A 19,047-nucleotide genomic window follows, 5' to 3' on the forward strand; every position below is an offset into this window, starting at 1 on the left:
AGGGTTTGCTTCACGTGGGAGTTCATTATGAGTGAAAATGATCGCGGCATGCATTGTTTATGTTTTTACATCCCTCCCCGTAAAGAGCTTTCGAGCTGGCTTTAGCTAACAATGCTGAATGGTGACTACTGCCATCGATGGAATGGAGGGGTTTTGCCTTTCACACGTGCATAAGATACTTCATTAATCAGTGCCATTGTGGTGCATGTTCGTATATTTTTCCATCAACGAAAAGTGCCGAGAGTCATGGGTAGGAGGTAGGCCTATATTTGGCTCATGTCAGGTTGTTGTATTTGGGACTGAATATGAATATTTCATGTCACATTCATGTATCCAATATTTCACAAAATTCACAAAACATTTGTTTAAAAAGAACACTGTGTCTCTTGACAATGTACATATTGAACCAGACTATTTTCCGTCCATGCAAACAAGGTTCGCGATGACATTGTTGTCACATAGGTACAAAATGTTCGAAAAAGCCAGAGGCAAATCTTCACATTTTTACATTAATGTTTGCTCATATAGAATAGATGAGCCTATAAACATATCCATCCTTATTGCAGCGGTAAATTTATTCTAATGCCATAAAAAGTAATTCCTTCAGTACACCATCCCCTCTGTTACATGAAATGTCTTACAGATAAAAAATAAAAATAAAGCCTCTACTCATTATCATTAAATCCTACACTCTCACCTGATTACATTCCTATTCATGCCTCTATTACTCTCCCATTATTGTTACTTCTGGTGAAACAGGCCAGATAATGTGCATTCAATCAGTAGCAAAATAACCTGCTCATTCCCATCTCAGATTCTTTGTTGCCATCAAATGTTTTTTTAATGAAAAGTATGAGTGTGCTATAATTATAATTCTGGGGGTATTATGAAATCAAATATCACAATGAATGTAATTTTATTTGCTTGTAATCTCTCTCACCCAGGCTAATAGGCGTTTTCAAAAGGCGAGCTCAGGGGGGTTTAAACGGCCCTTGTAGAAATTGAATGGCTGCTCTGCTTTCTTGCACTGCGTGTTCTTTTGTCTTTGATATGCAGGCAAAGAGCTTGACAGCCTGGGAGACATGGGAGATTTGTCAGCCTCTGATCTCCATACCTCTCTGACAAATGAGCGCCTTTGGCAGGAATTCGAGTGGAACCTCTTCTCTGGCCTGCCACGGAATTTGGATGAGACGTTACGAGATCTGTTGGGAAAAGAGTCAGGCCACACGATCAAAGTGTAGCCAGAAAAGAGGTTAAATCTGCACATATGCGAATCCCATTGAAACAAACAACTTTAGATGTGAACTATTGGACGTCTTTTTTCCCCAATCAATAAAATACTGCAACAAAACTGTATTTGCTCCATGGCTCCTCATTTGGAAGCTGGTGTCGATGCAATAAGTGCTACTGGACAAGTGGTACTGGACAAGAGGCGGGGCACGCAATGAGCTGCAGCCTAGTCAATTACAGGGCACACATAGACAAGCAACCATTTATATCTATGGACAATTTAGGGTCTTGAACAAATCCAACTTACATTTTTTTTGTGCAATGGGAAAAAAAGCTGGGGAAAATGGATCAAAAAGCAGAGTCAGAATTTTGAACTTCTGAATACTAATGTTCTGTGATTTCAGCAGTGAACTACAAATCTAACCACCTGTACCGGTAGTTGATTCTTTGAGTAGAAAAACAAATCAAATGGTATATGGTCTCCAGCTTTGCTATCAGTTGCTGATCCTAAAAAGCATAAGTAGAGTAAAAAAGTAGTTTTCAAGCAAGAATCTCCAGCTCACACAAGGTCCGTGTCATGTTACTTTAGAATTCTGCAAAATCATCTGCTACACACGCGTATTATTGAACAAATCCAACTTACATTTTTTTTGTGCAATGGGAAAAAAAGCTGGGGAAAATGGATCAAAAAGCAGAGTCAGAATTTTGAACTTCTGAATACTAATGTTCTGTGATTTCAGCAGTGAACTACAAATCTAACCACCTGTACCGGTAGTTGATTCTTTGAGTAGAAAAACAAATCAAATGGTATATGGTCTCCAGCTTTGCTATCAGTTGCTGATCCTAAAAAGCATAAGTAGAGTAAAAAAGTAGTTTTCAAGCAAGAATCTCCAGCTCACACAAGGTCCGTGTCATGTTACTTTAGAATTCTGCAAAATCATCTGCTACACACGCGTATTATTACAAAACAACACAAGTAAAAATAAAAACACACTTGAGGCAAAGCCTAAAGATCTGCTTTTGTTGTTACAGTATGCCTTATCCTGCATGCACACCACATTTCAAGCTCTTTCCTCATTTCGAATTGAACAGGTTATGCAAGACAACCTCAGTAAAACAAATTAGCCTTCCAACAGATTGATAAATCCTACTTGAACATTGTATGTCGAAATCTATCAGTCTATCTATAGGTCGTCTGCAATGTTCATTGTAATGCACACTATCTCTTTCTACTATATTCAGGTCTTGCGTACCCGGAAGCAGTGTGAGAACAATTCTGTTCATATTTTCCTTCTGGTATCACAGGCTATTCTTTTGCAAATTGCCTTCTCTATGTCTGCAGCCAAATTGTTACTGGAATAGGTGCACATCCAACGACAGTTGGAAAATGTACATTTTTCCTAGTAAGACATTTACGAACGTGAGCCCATGAAGGATTTGTCAGTTGTCGGGGCTTCCCACTGAGCAGCAAATGGCGTCCTGTGTTGATTCTTAGCTTTCCAAATTCCAGTCGGGGAAGTCTTGAATCCTCATGGCACACAAAAGCACCAAAGATGGCTTTCCCTCTTCAAGATTAATAGGAAGGACAAGCACTACACCTTGTGGACTACTCGGCCCATTGCAGCGTGAGTAAATGGAACTTGCAGCTGCTGCTGCTGCACCCTCCTGATAAGTTAACCTTGTGATAAGAAGCTAATGCCTGATTAATGTTTCCGTAATTAGACACAGCTTTCGACACTCAGTTAAGAGAACGTCCTCTAGCTATTAGCCTGAACTAAAGAAAGCTCTTTCTAGAGAACACAGCGTGGTGATGTTCCTCGGCATGCCTCCATTCCCACTTGGCGGCATTACGGTTTATTTTCTCATTATGCCATCTAATTACCTATTTGATGTTCTGTACAGCTGCCACCCCCAATCTTTGATTCTATTAGGAGATGCTGATTGACAGTTCGGGCGCAGGATTCAAGAAGCTGCTTTCAATTTCTGGTTACCTCATCAGAGGATGCATAAATAGTGTTAACTGTAAAACACCGAATGCCAAGTGAAAGCAATCGTTTCACTCAAGAATACATTTTGCACAAACGGCTCATCTTTGTGCACGTAGGATAGTGTGAATGTGTGATGAGAACAGAATGTGTGCAGTTGTATGCCCACTATACACATAATGAGCAAACCCGATTGACTGAACCATGATCACATAGAGTAGTTCATATATGGGGACGCTTTTTACGCTTTGATGTATGTCATGGACTCAATACATCATATGATAATGATGACTAGATGAACCAGATGAAAGAACAAGGTAAGGGAAAATGAATATGTGACATCTTGCCCCAAGATGGAGTCAATTGACACACTACATGGGGTGAGATGTCACAGTGGATGCCGCGCCAAATGAAATAAGGACAACATTAATCGTAATTGTTCTTTTTTAGGCATTGGTAAGACGTAGACAGTATTTATTGTTGACTTTGAAGACACCATTGAATATAGCCCTTGAACAAATGTTGACACAAATATGGGCTCTTAGTATAAATTACAATGTTTAAAAAAATGATTTATTAGAAATTAATTACAATCAAGTGAGATGAGTTTGTTTTAAATCAATCATTCCATTAATATGTTTATCAGTTAATTGTACAATGTGAATTCTGTCATTTTATGTTGAGGAGTTTATTTCCCCACATGTCCAGCAGGGCAGACAAAATGGGAAAAAGTCAAGTGAGGCAAGCATCCTTTAAAAAAAAAAAAAACTATGATAGCAAGTCAACAAAAGCCTATGAGTTGACCAACAAGGTAAAAATCATTCTCAATTTTAACATTTCTATTCAGTATTTATTTACTATCACATGTCTTGCTGTACTGATGTGCATTCTTCTATAGTTTATTGTATGTTGTCCGGAATACCAAACCAGGGAGGCGTTGTGGGAGGCATTTCATAAACTATATATATATATATATATATATATATATATATATATATATATATATATATATATATATAGTTTATATAGTATATATATATATATATATATATATATATATATATATATATATATATATATATATAGTTTATATAGTATATATATATATATATATATATATATATATATATATATATATATATATATATATATATATATATATATATATATATATATATATATATGCGAAAATGATGCGCGCATTCTATCTAGTCAACTTCTGCTTGAGACGTATTAGTACAGACGTCAGTACAGGCGTCACGCTGTCGTCATCTTGTGGTCAGTATGAGAAATGCACCGGGAGACAACTTCAAAATTCATCAGTCGGTTTTCCATTTGTCACTTGCTATGGTCATAAATGGAGATAAAATGAAAAAAAATCAAAACCAAACCTTTCTCAGATTTTTTCTCATTATCTCAATGTACTAGGTAATAACCAGTTACCAGTGTGTGTGTGTGTGTGTGTGTTTTTCGCATTTAAAAAAAAAATATTGCAATAATTTCAATACAAAGTACGAAATATATAAAACAACAATTCTGAACAACAAACGAACTTTAGTTGAACATATCAAGCAATAATACAGAGATAATAAATTCAAACACAGTCATATAAACACACAGTAATATGACCTCTTTTACAGTATCTGCCCTTTGAGACTTCGGTGATTTAGGGCTATACAAAAGAAATTTGATTGATTGATTGAAAAAGGAAGTGACAAAAATAAAATAGAATAAATAACTATGCTAGTGGTACAAAAACATATATAAATACTTTCAACAATTCACAAATATATTTTGTTTTTTCAGCCTTTTTACTTTATGAGAATTTAATTAAAAAAATGTATTGTTTAACCTTGTCACAAAGCATATTAAATTATGTTTTCTTTCCAATTAATTTGGAGCAATGAATGTGGTATTTGGACAAAAAAACATGAATATAGAAATAAATAGAATATTTTTTCTCTATCATTTTCAACAAAACCAAACAAAACATTCTTCCAGGCAATCCTGATATCCTTTTCAAAAGTAGCGCAGAATTTCTGCCAGAATTAAAGGCGGACAATGGCAAAATAAATGAACAATAGTTTCTGGGGATTTATGACAAAAGATACAGCTCACATCTATACTTTTTAAAATTTGTTACTTCACCAATTTTTGCTGGGTAGAATTTGTGTAGTAATTCAAAAGGTATTTATTTAACCTTGTTTGTTATTAAATGTTTATTATGTATGAGCCATATTTCCTTTATCTTCCACGATATATAATCTACAAACCTATTCCAGTAAGGAATACTAACCCTAACCTTCTTATGCATCTATTGTTGTTTAGAGGACAATTAACTAAACACACTCTTCCTATAGTTGAAACTGTTGGAGATAATGAAAAAGTTGCATAATTTATACACACCTTTTTTTATTCTTGAAAAGAATACATACAGTATACGAGAAGGATTGGCCCCAAATACATTCGCATAATCACCAGGTGTCACTGGGATGTGATATTTTCTTTAAAAAGTCCACATAACCCTCTCATTGTTATCATAACGGTCCTGTTTGAGACAGTAGTTCATGACGTACCGACTTCCTGGTTGGACTACAAATCCCAAGCATTCCCACGCTCCTCGGCCGACGACGGTAACAAATGTCAACAATGCCTGGCAGGAAGTTGAACTTGTTCCTTATTGGAACATGACAAGTTAAAATGGTCGAAAGAACTGTGGGGACAAAAAACTCCGCTTTTTGTTTTACGGTACAGTAACATTTTCATAAATACATATGACATTCCCGTTACTTTTGATTCCGGATTGGTCAACGTCGCTGCTAACGTTAGCAAACGCTGTAGTTTCCTCGCGTGATCCGAGTTGTTGATGTGAAAAAACTGTGCTAAACGCAGCCTTTCGAAAATAATTGCGACACATATACAAACTGTTTCGGTTTGAGTTTTCTCCAGCTTGTCACGCAACAAGAGCACTTTTTTCATGTTAGCAAGTGAAAACAATGGAGCTTGCTGTGTTTCTATAGCATAAGTTGATGTTTAGAAGTGTTTCAATTAGTAAATTGATAAGTTTGCATCGAAGGTCAACGGGCTATTGTTGTGATCACTGTTTTTGTGTGCATGAATACTATCTATACGACTAATACATCGACTCACACACCTCTTATTTAGTTCTAAATATCGGGAGATGGACAGTCAGAGGAGGGGTACACCATGGGGGAAGCTGGTCAAAGTGGATTCCAGTGAAACTGAAGTGCTGCTTTTCAACAAGGAATGCACCATTGGCCGGAAAAAAGGTAAGAAAAGGCCGATTCGTGTCAAGGAATGCTTGAAATTACAACTATTACTTCTTATGTTTTGCATTGAAAGTGTTAATTATAACCCAAAGACAACTGTTGTGTGTAAAGTAGACACTGAGTGTCTGGGGCCTCAAAAACCTCCCCCTCCGTAGCACAAAGCTTTCAGTCCTGCAAACTTAGACAGCCTCTTGTGACAATAACAAAGGGCGTCCATTGAGAACATGTGTGCAGAATTTTAAGTAGTTTTTTTTTTTTTTATGGGTCTGTATTTCATGGCTTTGTTGTAAGAGTTTGGGGGGGGGTCCACACTTTTTGCAATGCAAAATGTCTAGCCTTAATTAGAGAGACTGTGTCTGTCCTGGACATGGTTCACAATGAAATGACAATTCAAGTTTGGAAAAAGTTCTCTATATTTTTGTCCATACTTGTAGAGAATCAGTTAGAATAACCTGCACAGCTTTTTATATGGACTTTTTTAATGTATTATATTCTATTTAATTTGACCCCATTTATTTTTGTCACTGTGGCAGGATGTGATTTAGCCTTTCCTGCCAATAAACTGGTCTCAGGGGAGCACTGCAAGATTGTGCAAGATGAAAACTCGGGGCAGGTGTGGCTCGAAGACATGAGGTATGGCTCGTCAACTATTCTTACATTACAAAAGCAGAAAATAGGAGATGATTTATTGTCTATTTGGCCTGTTAATATTATGTAACATTTCTTGTACTACAATATAACGTACACGAATACAATGAAAGTTGTACAATACAACACAATGAAAGCCCTTTGGTATGGCTCCCAAGAAAGTGAAAGTGTCGGTATTTGTGCTATTCAGACGCCACAAATTGTAGCTTGTAGCTGGGGCTGTGTGAGTTATGCAGTGAAAGATTATTTTATATATTGAAATCTCTTCATTGACAGTGTGACTAATCTGCATATCTGCCCCTCAGTTAAGAGTCATGTGCTTGTATCCAGGCGCTGACTTTCTTGTGTGGAGTCATTTATACACAACGTGTGTCTAGATTTATGTAGCTAAATTAAGGCCTTGTCTACATGTAACCGCCTTTTTAAACCCGCATAGTCTCCCCCCCGTTGTTGTTGTATATGTAAAGAAATCGTGTCTGTACGATTCCAGCACAGTGCGGTTTCATTCACTCACAAGCGTGCCAAGTCACTAAGTGACAGTAGTGTCACCAAATTATGTCCAATCAGAAAGAACCTCCGCGTCAGACGTGTCGCCTCTGAGGTCCTCAGTATCTGCGTCCTTGGCGGGAAAAATAGTAGCACGATGGCGCAAATCTCCAGTTTAAGTTGGTTACACGCAACCATGAATCCGAAAGCTTGGGCTAATCTCCACTTTGGCCGGAGGTTTTGAAAGATTCGGTTTTGATGCAAAAAAGTCGTGCCACGCAGAGCAAATAGGACAAAACGGAGACATTTACTGCCAGTTTGCAAGAACCCGGGCTACATGTAGACAAGGCCTAAGTTACATAAATGCTTTGGCCGGAGGTTTTGAAAGATTCGGTTTTGATGCCAAAAAGTCCTGCCACACAGAGCAAATAGGACAAAACGGAGACATTTACTGCCAGTTTGCAAGAACCCCGGCTATGTGTAGACAAGGCCTAAGTTACATAAATGCTTTGTCATAGGTTTCAATATAGGATATATTGACAATAATAAATGCTATTAATACTTCTGACAGGGTCAACCAAAATTAAACATTAATTTTTTCTCATTCAGGAGTTTCAGATAAAAACTGGGTAGCCATTTTACTACGTAACCAACCTTTTGACGATTCTAAAAGTGAGACTTACTTTTTTCAACGTTCATGTTATTTTTCTTTTAGCACCAATGGGACTGTGATCAATATGGCCAAGCTAGTCAAAAAACAAACTCACATGCTTCAAAATGGTGACGTCATCTACTTTGTATACAGGAAAAATGAGCCCGAACAAAGTAAGTTGTTTTTTTTTTCCCCCATTTGTACTTTATATTTTCTTGTTACTCCTTACTTTGGACTTAAAAGATGTAAAAAGTGACAGTATGTTCTTGCAGATATTGCTTATGTTTACCACGCAATCAAACCAGAGCAAGATCATGACAGTAAGTAGTCAAAGTCCCGGTGTGACATGCTGTATCTTACTGCTTTCCAAAGAACACCTTGAAATAACAATCCAATCTGCTTCTGAACATCAGACTTGTCAGCCCACAGTCCTTCTGGCCTCGCATCCTCCGAGATGACGCTGTCTGTGGAGCCTGTCTTGCTCACCAAAGCTCCTCGGGTTCTTAATCAGGAAGAACCTCAGCCATCAACTTCAACTTCCCACCTGTGTTTTCAGCAAACTTTTACACCCAGACCTGCGTCAACCAGAGCATGTCTTAGCGCTGGTGGCTTATTTTTACTTTCTAAAGTACTGCTCCCATGTAACCGTATTTTCATGACCATAAGGCAAGTCTTAAATTTTGTTCCAACATTGTCGGGGCGCTCTATAATTCAGTGCGCGTTATGTGTGCACCGAGGTCCAAAATCTGTAAATATTGTGGTGAGGCTAAAAGCGGATGTGATTGAGGACAGCCTGGGCATGTTAAAGTGGGAAGGGTGGACGTGAAAGAAAGGCACGCCACCAGTAGGTGTATAGCATAGCATAGCATAGTAGGTATGTGATTTGTGCTAAGCAACATTGATTAAAATACCCCCTGACATTGACGAGAGAGAGAGAATCTGGCATGTTGGATGGAAAATTGATCAAAAATAATGTTGATTACATAGTAAATACGTCAGTAAAGTACAACTGAAAGCAGTGTTGCTCTCTCTGCCTTTGTAAACGCATACGCTAGCATGCGTACATGCTACTGTAATGTTTGAAGCTAGCACAGATAATGTGGTCCGCCTTGTTTATATGTCAAATATAGAAAGAGCACCCGTAATTAAGATTACGCCTTTTAATACAGTGCACCTTTTGGTCAAGAAAATACGGTACTCCATGTTCCAAACAGTTGTTTGCCCTGCTATGACCTGTTTTGACCTGTTTCATATGCATCTCAAACACTTGTCACTTCCAGGGTGCATGTGTACTTTAATGTTACATGCATTAAGAAGGGCAAGTCAAATTAGTTTTTTAGCCTATACCGATTAAATCTGAATTTGGCACTTGGAGATTCTGTCGAAATCTCGCCGAAGAGTTCTGATTTGGATCTGAAGTCATGCATTTTCTTTTTGCTCCTCATGGCCCAGACGATACACTAAACGGGCTCGCAATTCTTGTGGAACTCCAACCAAAACACAATTTGACGTGCTACCAAATGAATTAATCCACGCAATAAAATCTGTATTTAAGCGAAGTAATGTCTTTTGACATTTTCACTTATTTTTAACTCATTTTCAAATTGCATGACTACACTACTATGGGTTTATCAAATTGATCTAAACGTAGCTCACTTGTATCTTTTTCAACCTCAACAGGTAGCCAGTCCAGTGACGTGACCCAAGCACCTGAGAAAGCACTCAACAATTCGGAGCCAGTCTGCAAGAAGAGAAAAATGGGTGCGTGTTGATAGCCTTCGTCCTCCCATACATTCTCACCCACAGCCTTCCTGTCAGTTTTGTTTTTTGACATTTTCTACCTCATGACCATTTTTACATATGTGTATGGAGTTTAATAATCCCGTGCTGTTAAATGTCTCTTTATGTGTGGAGAAAGGCAAAAATGGGTGCACACCCAAAAAGAAAAAGCTACTTGGTTGTACTGTATATAAGTTCTGATTTTGTGACCATTATAAACAAGATGCATTCATAACTGCATATATATTTCTAGAGTGCAACACTTGATCACTTTATTGTATTTTAGAGATCGCACCCTCGTCCATCATAGAGACACCAACAACCTTGGCATCACCGGCTGCCGAAGAGACCAAAACTGATAAGATGGAAGAATCTCTGACGTGTATTATTTGTCAGGACCTCCTATATGACTGTGTGAGGTCAGTTGAGGTTTGAGCATGTTTTCTTGTGGGCTGATAGCTCATTGGCGTTTTCTCTTTCTTTAAGCTTGCAACCCTGCATGCACACGTTCTGTGCTGCCTGCTACTCTGGCTGGATGGAACGATCTTCTCTTTGTCCTACGTGCCGCTGCCCTGTGGAAAGGATCCGTAAGAATCATATCCTCAACAACCTGGTTGAGGCCTACCTCATCCAACACCCAGGTTAGCATAAAAAGTAGCACGTCTGCCTCACAGTTCAGGGACCTGAGTTCAAATCCACCTCGCTCCAGCCTTCCTGTGTGGAGTTTTCATGTTTTCCCCGAGGCCGCATTGGTGGCTTCCTCCCACATTCTGAAAACATGCATGTCATGCGAATTGGACATACTAAATTGTCTTTAGGTGTGGTTAGGTGCGTGAATGGTTGTTCGTCTCAATGTGCCCTCCGATTGGCTGGCCACCAGTCCAGGGTGTCCCCTGCCTGCTAGTCCAAAGTCATTCGGGATATGCACCAGCAAGCCTGAGACCCTTGTGAGGATGAAGAACTATAGAAAATGGATGGAGAAATGTTCAAAAAATATGATTCAATTCACATCTTGATACATGGGATGTGATTTGATTTTAACATGAAACAGTTTGATTCATTTGGAATACAATTCGATTCTGTCCGGGGATGCAATTATTGTTTGAAGTATTGATTGACAGAGTAATCAATTATTTAATTAACTGATCATTATTGCGATACAATACACGTTAATCGCTTAAATCCCTTGTTTAATTTATAATTCGAATTTGCACACATTTGCTTTCACTATAGAAATAGTGATCAAATGTGACCAGTTCAGGGTGTGCCCTGTCTTTTTTATGCTGACAGTTAATAGGGTAGGCATCAGCATGCACACCACCTTAGTGAGGATGAGGATAAGCGGTTCAGATGAAGGATGGTACGCTGATCAAAATTATTTCGTACTTTCTGACACATTCCAGACCCAAAACAGCTGTTAGTGTAATGATGTAAAGCTGGTGTGGTGTATGAATCCTTCAAAGTTTTTATAATGCCGGGAAAGCCCTTATTGTTCACAACAGGGTTGCTTCTTCAGTGTGGTCCTCAGTCTTTAAAATGTAGGTGTGGTGTAGAGAGTAAAAGTATATATGGCTTATTTGGCAGACAATTTTTATTTGGTGCATCAGCAACAACAAATAAACTGGTTCATATTGTGACTTTCAAGAGTCTTTTTTGATCGCTTAGTTAGTTTGTAAAGTAATGCACTCACGTTCAAATCAAAAGAAAATTTCTGGTTCAAATGTTTTGTTACACCATTAATATTTTGTATCGTACACACAGCCAATCACAGTAATTTGTTTGAATTACATATTTGTATAATATCTATAATTACCAGTAAGTGATTATTTGACTCACATTTATGATAGACTTCCTTTTTTGTTGTTGTTGTTTTTTTGTGTCTTTGGGCTACGTGTTAAATAAAGACATCATGGTCAATTCCTCCACATGAATTACAATACTCACCAAAGCATTATTTGGGAAAAAAATAGGCTAGGTTCATGCCTTATTGATTAACATATACATTCAATGACTATATTTAATGGAGATGTCATTGAAGGAATCAAAGGTATGATGTCGTACAAAAGTTCAGAGTATCAGTTATGATGTAATTACCTGTGTAGTAATTTATGAGAGCTCTGTTTTCTGACTACAACAGTGTAAATAGTCTGGATACATAAAGAAAATATCATTTCGCCAAGTTACAGATTTTGCTGATGTTCGAAGGGTTGTAATATGCCAAATTATTTGGCCTTTTTATTAATTGGTCGAGACTTATTTCAGATCACATATTCAAAATGCAAACGTTATCACCCTCTTCGAAATAGACATTCATGAAAATGTATGTGATGTATTTTTGTTCTCTATTTGCATTTAGTACAAACTACAATCAAACAATGTGTTTTCTAGAAAAGTGTCGCAGCGAGGAGGACCTGAAGAGCCTGGACAGCCGCAACAAGATCACTCAGGACATTTTGCAGCCAAAGGTTGAACGATATTTATCTGACGAGGAGGGCAGCTCAGATTACCTTTTTGAATTCTCTGACAATGACAGCGACTCCTCCGACATGAGGTATATGTGAAGCTATTGCGCCAGTTTCATACCTGATTAGTAAATCATATTGAAATCTTAACTGCTATATACAATACCAAAATACAAACGATAGTTTCCTTGGTAAATCAATATTGTAATTCATTGTGCTAAGTATTTGTCAAATAAAATGGACAATGAAGCATAAGAATTTAAGAGGGCTTGTTTGTTTTGCAGTCAGCCTCTAGTAACGTGCAGACAATGTCCAGGCTACAGGAAAGAGGTCAGTCAGATGCTGTTTGCCACGGGGTCAAACTACTGGGTGCCAGTCCCACCCCCTATGCCTACCTCTCCCTCGCCTCCAATCCTACCAGCCCTGGATGAAGGTTCTGCCAAGTGTTTCGGCGAAGGGCCCTCAACGTCATCTGACAACTCATCAGGTAGAGGTTACCTTTGGAAAAGTCGCCATGGTGAACAGAAACACGAAGTTCAAATTTCCTAATAAGTCATATCGCCGTCACTGTTTGCAGCTTCTCTGGAGTACCGCTGTCCACCTCTAGGCAGTCATCTTATCTGTACCTGCTGCCTGCAGCCAATGCCAGATAGACGAGCTGAATTGAACACCCATCAGCATTGTAAGTACTTCTGGACTGAAATTTAGAAAAATATACAGCAGGGCTCGCCAACCTTGAATACTTAGAGCCATTTTGACTGTCTCCCACTCTGGGAAACACAAAACCTTTTAGGCATTTAAACCGAGAATATGAGTGCATGAAAAAAAAAAAATACAACAGTTTGCGTACATGTATAACAACATCATAACAGTGCTCAATTGGCATGATATAAAGTGAGAGCTGGCCACGAATGTCATCTATCCATTCATTAAAAAAAACAGGTGATAAGAATTCTTGGCATTTGCACATCAACTAAATGTTTTGCATGACGAAAACTCACATCTATGTCACTGAAAGAGTCAAATTTGTAACGTAAGAGAACTAGGTAATATTTACAAATACATTTGGAAAAGCAACAACACACCTATTGTAATTAAAATTTACATCAAGTACTCAAGTCACTGAGTCACAGCAGAAGGATGAAAGCGCCACATGTGGCTCTTGTAGGACTATCTTGCACAGTAAACCCGTTGCGTCAATAATTGTATCTCAGTATTTTTGTCAAAGTGAAGCTCAACTTTCTTCAACATTCTATCTTGCTCCCAAAATGCTACGAAATGGCAGCAAAACAATACGTACGCCATTGCGTCGCCTTCAATAGGAAAAAAGCTAATTGCCGAGTGTTTCGGTGAGTTAAGGAGGTGCATGTTCTAAGAAAAGAGTTGTGCCGATGTTTCAACTAAGAAATACTGAACAGTGAATAAGCAACGATCCTTTGTAGTCCACTAAAATCCAGTGAATAGGAATGATTGAAGGATTTGTAAAATTTGAAAAGCTGAAGTATTCTTTATTTTGCTGTCGCCTCATCCAATGGTGACACATTTTCGACTGGTTTGGGCTTTTCGCAATCACTGTATGTCATGTTGCTTGTGTGAATGCTGTTCTACACAGCCAGCAGGTGTAATGTGTCGTTTGATGGCAGGTTTGCAGTGCCAGCGTCCTTTCTGTCACATTTACTGGGGTTGCCAGAGGATTGGCTGTCAAGGCTGCCTGGCAAAATTCAGTGGTATGTACGCTATCTCTTTTTGACAATGAGCAATCTGCTGAATGCCTGTGTGCACTAACCTGATGTCTGAGACCTGATGTTCTTTCATGAGAACATCGCAAGTGAAAAGGCTTTTCCTCAAAGGTCACCGCATACATAACGTCCTTTGATGGACAATATTGTACATATGTTCTTCTTGCAGAGCTCAATCTAACAGAAAAATGTCTGGATGGCGTACTGAACAACAATAACTATGAATCAGAGATCCTCAAGGTGACATTCTCTTGCATTGACTGTTTTCATGATTGTTGAAAAACTGATAGCAAACCGGTAAAAAAAAGCTCTCTGTCGCATGGAGAAAAATCTATTCCAATGTAGGCCGGACCAGTAAAATCACAGTATATATTTAGATTAATTTAAAGGGACAATGTGTAAGATTTAGACCGGTTTTCATGATAGACAGCAGGAGGTGCTGCATTTACCATTGTCCGTAGCTGTAACAGACATGGCAGCCTCCGGAGGAGTGCCACCCCGCATGTAATATAGTTTAATAATAACTAGACCTACGATTATATTCAAAACATACCATAAGAACACATTTATTTGCACGTTTTTTAAATTTATAATCACTAAATGTATTCCTTTTTAATGAAAAACAATCTAAATCTTACACATTGACCATTTAAAACAACAACTTCAAATTTCTTCTTCTTCTTTTTTAAATACTGTCCAAAATATTACAAGCAGCACTACATCACTCAAAAACATTTCAAGCTTTTCGTTTACTGAAAAAACGATTGAGCTCATTTTTAAACTTTACATGACAAAATCATCTTGCGAGCTGGATTATGTTGACATTAGTAGTTGCTCTAACGTATATCTTCAGCTTCGTACCCCCTAACCCGGGGGAGTGAAACTCATTTTAGTTTGGCAGGCCACATGGAGCCACATCTATTTCCTAGTGGGCCGACCAGTTAAATTCAAAATACCGTCCAAATAATTACAAGCACTAAATCACTATTAAAACGGCAACATTACCTCATAGTACATTTCAAGTTTTTCAATTATTGAAAAAATTGAGCTCGTTTTCATACTTTACAAAATCATCCCGCGGGCAGGATCAAACCTGTTTTGCAGGCCAGAAGTGGCCATATGTTTCGACACCATTGCGTTATAGTTACGGTAGTTTGTGTTAATATTTGAGCTGAATCATATGATGCACATTAATGAATTGAACGTTCCATGGGTTAATGACCTAACCCTTTGGGTAGAAAGGGTGAAGTCAAGCTTCTTGAAATGAAATTCACAACTTTGTCTACTGTGCGCTTTCATCCTTGCATCAGAACTACTTGTCGTCCCGAGGCAAGACCTGGCGGGACCTGCTCAAAGAGGCTGCCCATGACTTGGAACAGGGCAAATACAGCCTTTCATGTGAGACTTTGAATCACGGCTGATTTCGGACGTTGTTTGTTCAGAAAGGTCACCTATACCGCACCGTCTCCTTAGATCACCATATTTCGGCAAATACAATCCTTTGTGTGTGCTGCGGCCTGCTGGTCTTCAAGGAGTTGGCGTACCAGTACAGACAGAATATTCCGCCGACTGAACTGCCAGGTCAGATGAGCCCAAGTTCTTGCATATTTTTCTGGTTTGTTCAATTTCTTCACATACAAGTTCACGTTGAGAGTTGAAGTCTTCATATCAGCCACTTAAACAATACAATGATGGCATCCAATGTGAACCCAGAATAATTATTTGGTCCCTCAGACTAGGGCTTATCAAACTCTATGGTCAAGAGACCCCTTTCTGGAAATCAAATTTTCCAATTACCCCCACTACAAATGTTTGCGGAAACAAAACAAACAAAAAAATCACTTAAACCAAACATAAGTGCCCTTTTTCAGCAACATAGTCAGTTTGACACCAAGTATACTGTACAATACTGTATGTTACCTTTCAGCCATCCTGAAGTTTACAGAATCAAAATTGCAGGACTTCTCATAACAAACTGCATCCATTTCAACAAAAATATCTTACTTTTCAGTCATACTGAAGTTTATGTGCGGATTACTTGAGTCTATGTGACAAATAACGAAAGTATTACATTTTCAAAACTATATTAAACTGGTTGAATTGATTGTTTTATTGAAGAGTCGTGCATACTTTCACAATCACAATAACATCAGATGAAATGAATACAATTACATTTTTTGTCATGGGGGGCGCACGGCGGGTGTGACGGCCGGCGTGCTTGCGAAGGAGGAGGACCCAAAAGCAGGAGAGCGTCGAGATACGAGCTTGATGTAATTCATATTTATTAACTAAACGTACGGGAGCAAAAGCGGGAAAAACAGGGCTGCAAAAAACTCGAACTAAGGGCGCAGGCAGGCTGGAAAAGCAGAAAGCAAACACTATGGGCAGGCTGGCAGGTAAACACAGAGCTGAGGGACGAAGGGCGAGACAGGAAAATCCAACAAACCATAACATTTTTCGATTAAGCATCCAAATTATTTCACGGGCCCCCTTCAGTCAGGCCACAGACCCCCCCCCCCCAGGGGTCCACGGACCCCACTTTGAAAACCACTGCATTACTCCAACATGATGTTCAAACAGTGCTACTCGCTCAAAATTTACGGTAGTTCGTTAGCGTAATGGTGTTGACATGCAATATATAAGTCTTTTAAATTTTAATCTTTGATATTTGGGTCTGAATTTAGACCACATAATCATGGCTGTATGAAAAATGTTTGAAAAAGAGTAATTTGTTGCTGTATTCTTGTTGCATGTAGGAAACTGCAAATGAAATCGCACACCCTTTCAAAAGTCGACTTTTATTGAGTGTTTTGTTTTTTGTTTTTTTTTACTTACTGTGCTGTACTTAATCACTGTGTGAACTTCCTCTGACTAATTGTAACGCTTGACATGTTTCCCTTCCAATCAGCTGCTGTATTATCTCGTCCCGACTGCTACTGGGGACGGAACTGTCGTACGCAGGTGAAAGCCCATCATGCAATGTAAGTAAGTCATTTGCATACTGTGAATGTCCTTTCGCTTCATCACATCACACTTTTTTTTTTTTATCCTGTTGCATTGTACCTAAGCAACGCGCACGGTGCATTGAAGTCCGCGTAAATATGTTCAGACTCCATTCCAATTTCTAAGTGGTCTTTTGCTGTTCTGCTCTTGGCTAAGATGCTCGCTCTCCTGGGGGGTGTGGCGGCTTAGTAAAAGGTCAATTGAGTTTCTTCTTCTTGCTTTTTATCCTCTTTACCACGAGAGGGCGGGCTTGTATTAATGTGGCTCTTAAAGCTGCGAGGGTGGACAAACCCGGACCAAGTGCCCGCTGGATCATTGTTGAAATTGCAGCCAAACTACATTGTGCCCATGTTCATGATTAATCTCGATCCCAGGAAATTCAACCACATATGCGAGCAGACGCGCTTCAAGAGCTGAGGGAACAAAGCCGCTTTTCAACTCGCAGTACAATGGAGATGCTTCTCACCTGGATGTGTTTTCCCCGCTGAAGCTGTCTCTTGTAATACGTGCATGAAAAAAAAAAAAAAAAAATCACAATCGTTACCCTTTCCTGACACGGGGCTACCTGAAGTAGTGTTATCCACGTTACAGTTTTAACTTGAAAAAAATTAATAAAAACTCTGGGCTCTGGCCAACATTTGGATTTTATGATTGTCTCGGGCTAGTACATTTGTTTGAGTCTACTAGTAACCTAGCCAGCACATTGACTTAGACTAGGTCCAAATGTGTGTTTTATCCCCCTGTCCTGATGCAGACCTGCTGTATTTTGCGTAGGTTGTGCTGGAGCACTTCCCCTGTGCACACTCATTGAAAGATAGGGATGTTATGCATATTATGAACATGTATAAGACATATTTAAAGTAAAAGTGATGCTTTGTAGATTCACAGACTACCACGCACAGTGCTTCTAAGCATCAGTGTGTAGCAGGCTTTGATACACACACAAGGTTGCCATGGAACACATGCTAAGCTGCAAGCAGCCAGTGGCAGTGCGTCATGCTGAGGCTGAAGTTAATTACTTTTACAGTACTCTTTTTCTGAAGAAATGAACAAGTTCTCTTCCAAAAAACATGGCCGTTCAAAATGGACCATGCGTTCTGTTTACCAGATGCACTTAATTCTCTGCTTTGCTCATTAGCCAAGTTATTTTTTTAGAGGCTCTTTCTATGTTAATATAGTATTAGTTGAAATACGTATGACCTTGTTTCTCAGGTTGGTGACGCTGCTGTAAAAGTATATATACAATTTGAAAAAGAAAGTACATGTATGTTTGTGAGAGAATAGAACACTATTAATCTGTACTTACAGTATCACCAGAAGGCAATAACATGTAGCTCTGCATTATGCCAAAATGCATGGTCATAAGCATTTTTCTGAAATCAGTTGTTCAATCTAGGTAATAGATTTAAGGGGGCTTAAAAGATGAAAAAATAGTCGATTGTGTTGTTTTTCCTCTCAAATATGTTGCTGTGTGAACTGGTGAAATAAAGAAAAAGGAGAAGAACCTTTTAAACAGTCTGAGCTGGCATCTGGTGAGTTGTTTGTGGATGGACTTTTACATGTTTGTGTTTGTTCACTTGATGTTTCGAAAAGTAAGATTTAGTGTTTGGTGCCTTTTGTTTTGAACTCGAAGTTGTTTAAACCTAATTCTAAAAAAAAATGTGTGGCGTTTACAGTTTTAATGGCATCCATGAATCGGGCCGTTGTTATATGGTGCTTTTTCCCCTAAATGTGTTTTGAATGCACATTTTGTGTCTGTCCTCTGCCACAGGA

General features: G+C 38.7%; 1 protein-coding gene across 2 annotated transcripts; it reads left to right on the forward strand.

Annotated features, from left to right (window-relative positions):
- Positions 1 to 5,829: 5,829 nt before the first annotated feature.
- chfr (checkpoint with forkhead and ring finger domains, E3 ubiquitin protein ligase) lies at positions 5,830 to 18,792 on the forward strand. Of its 2 annotated transcripts, none has more exons than XM_088433521.1 (18): positions 5,830 to 5,963; positions 6,381 to 6,505; positions 7,039 to 7,138; positions 8,355 to 8,464; positions 8,564 to 8,611; positions 8,705 to 8,896; positions 9,972 to 10,052; positions 10,357 to 10,489; positions 10,557 to 10,711; positions 12,459 to 12,621; positions 12,817 to 13,019; positions 13,110 to 13,214; positions 14,176 to 14,259; positions 14,441 to 14,511; positions 15,582 to 15,669; positions 15,745 to 15,852; positions 17,180 to 17,256; positions 17,649 to 18,792. In XM_088433521.1, exons 2-17 carry the CDS (start codon positions 6,397 to 6,399, stop codon positions 17,254 to 17,256), a joined length of 1,827 nt encoding a protein of 608 aa, XP_088289647.1. In that variant the 5' UTR covers positions 5,830 to 5,963; positions 6,381 to 6,396; the 3' UTR covers positions 17,649 to 18,792. The 2 variants fall into 2 exon arrangements, with proteins under 2 accessions (XP_088289647.1, XP_088289639.1); XM_088433513.1 differs by having other exon boundaries at positions 17,180 to 17,252.
- The last annotated feature ends 255 nt before the right edge of the window (positions 18,793 to 19,047 follow it).

This window comes from Hippichthys cyanospilos, chromosome 1, assembly GCF_059441005.1.
Source record: "Hippichthys cyanospilos isolate Australia breed blue-spotted pipefish chromosome 1, RoL_Hcya_1.0, whole genome shotgun sequence".
NCBI lineage: Eukaryota > Metazoa > Chordata > Actinopteri > Syngnathiformes > Syngnathidae > Hippichthys > Hippichthys cyanospilos.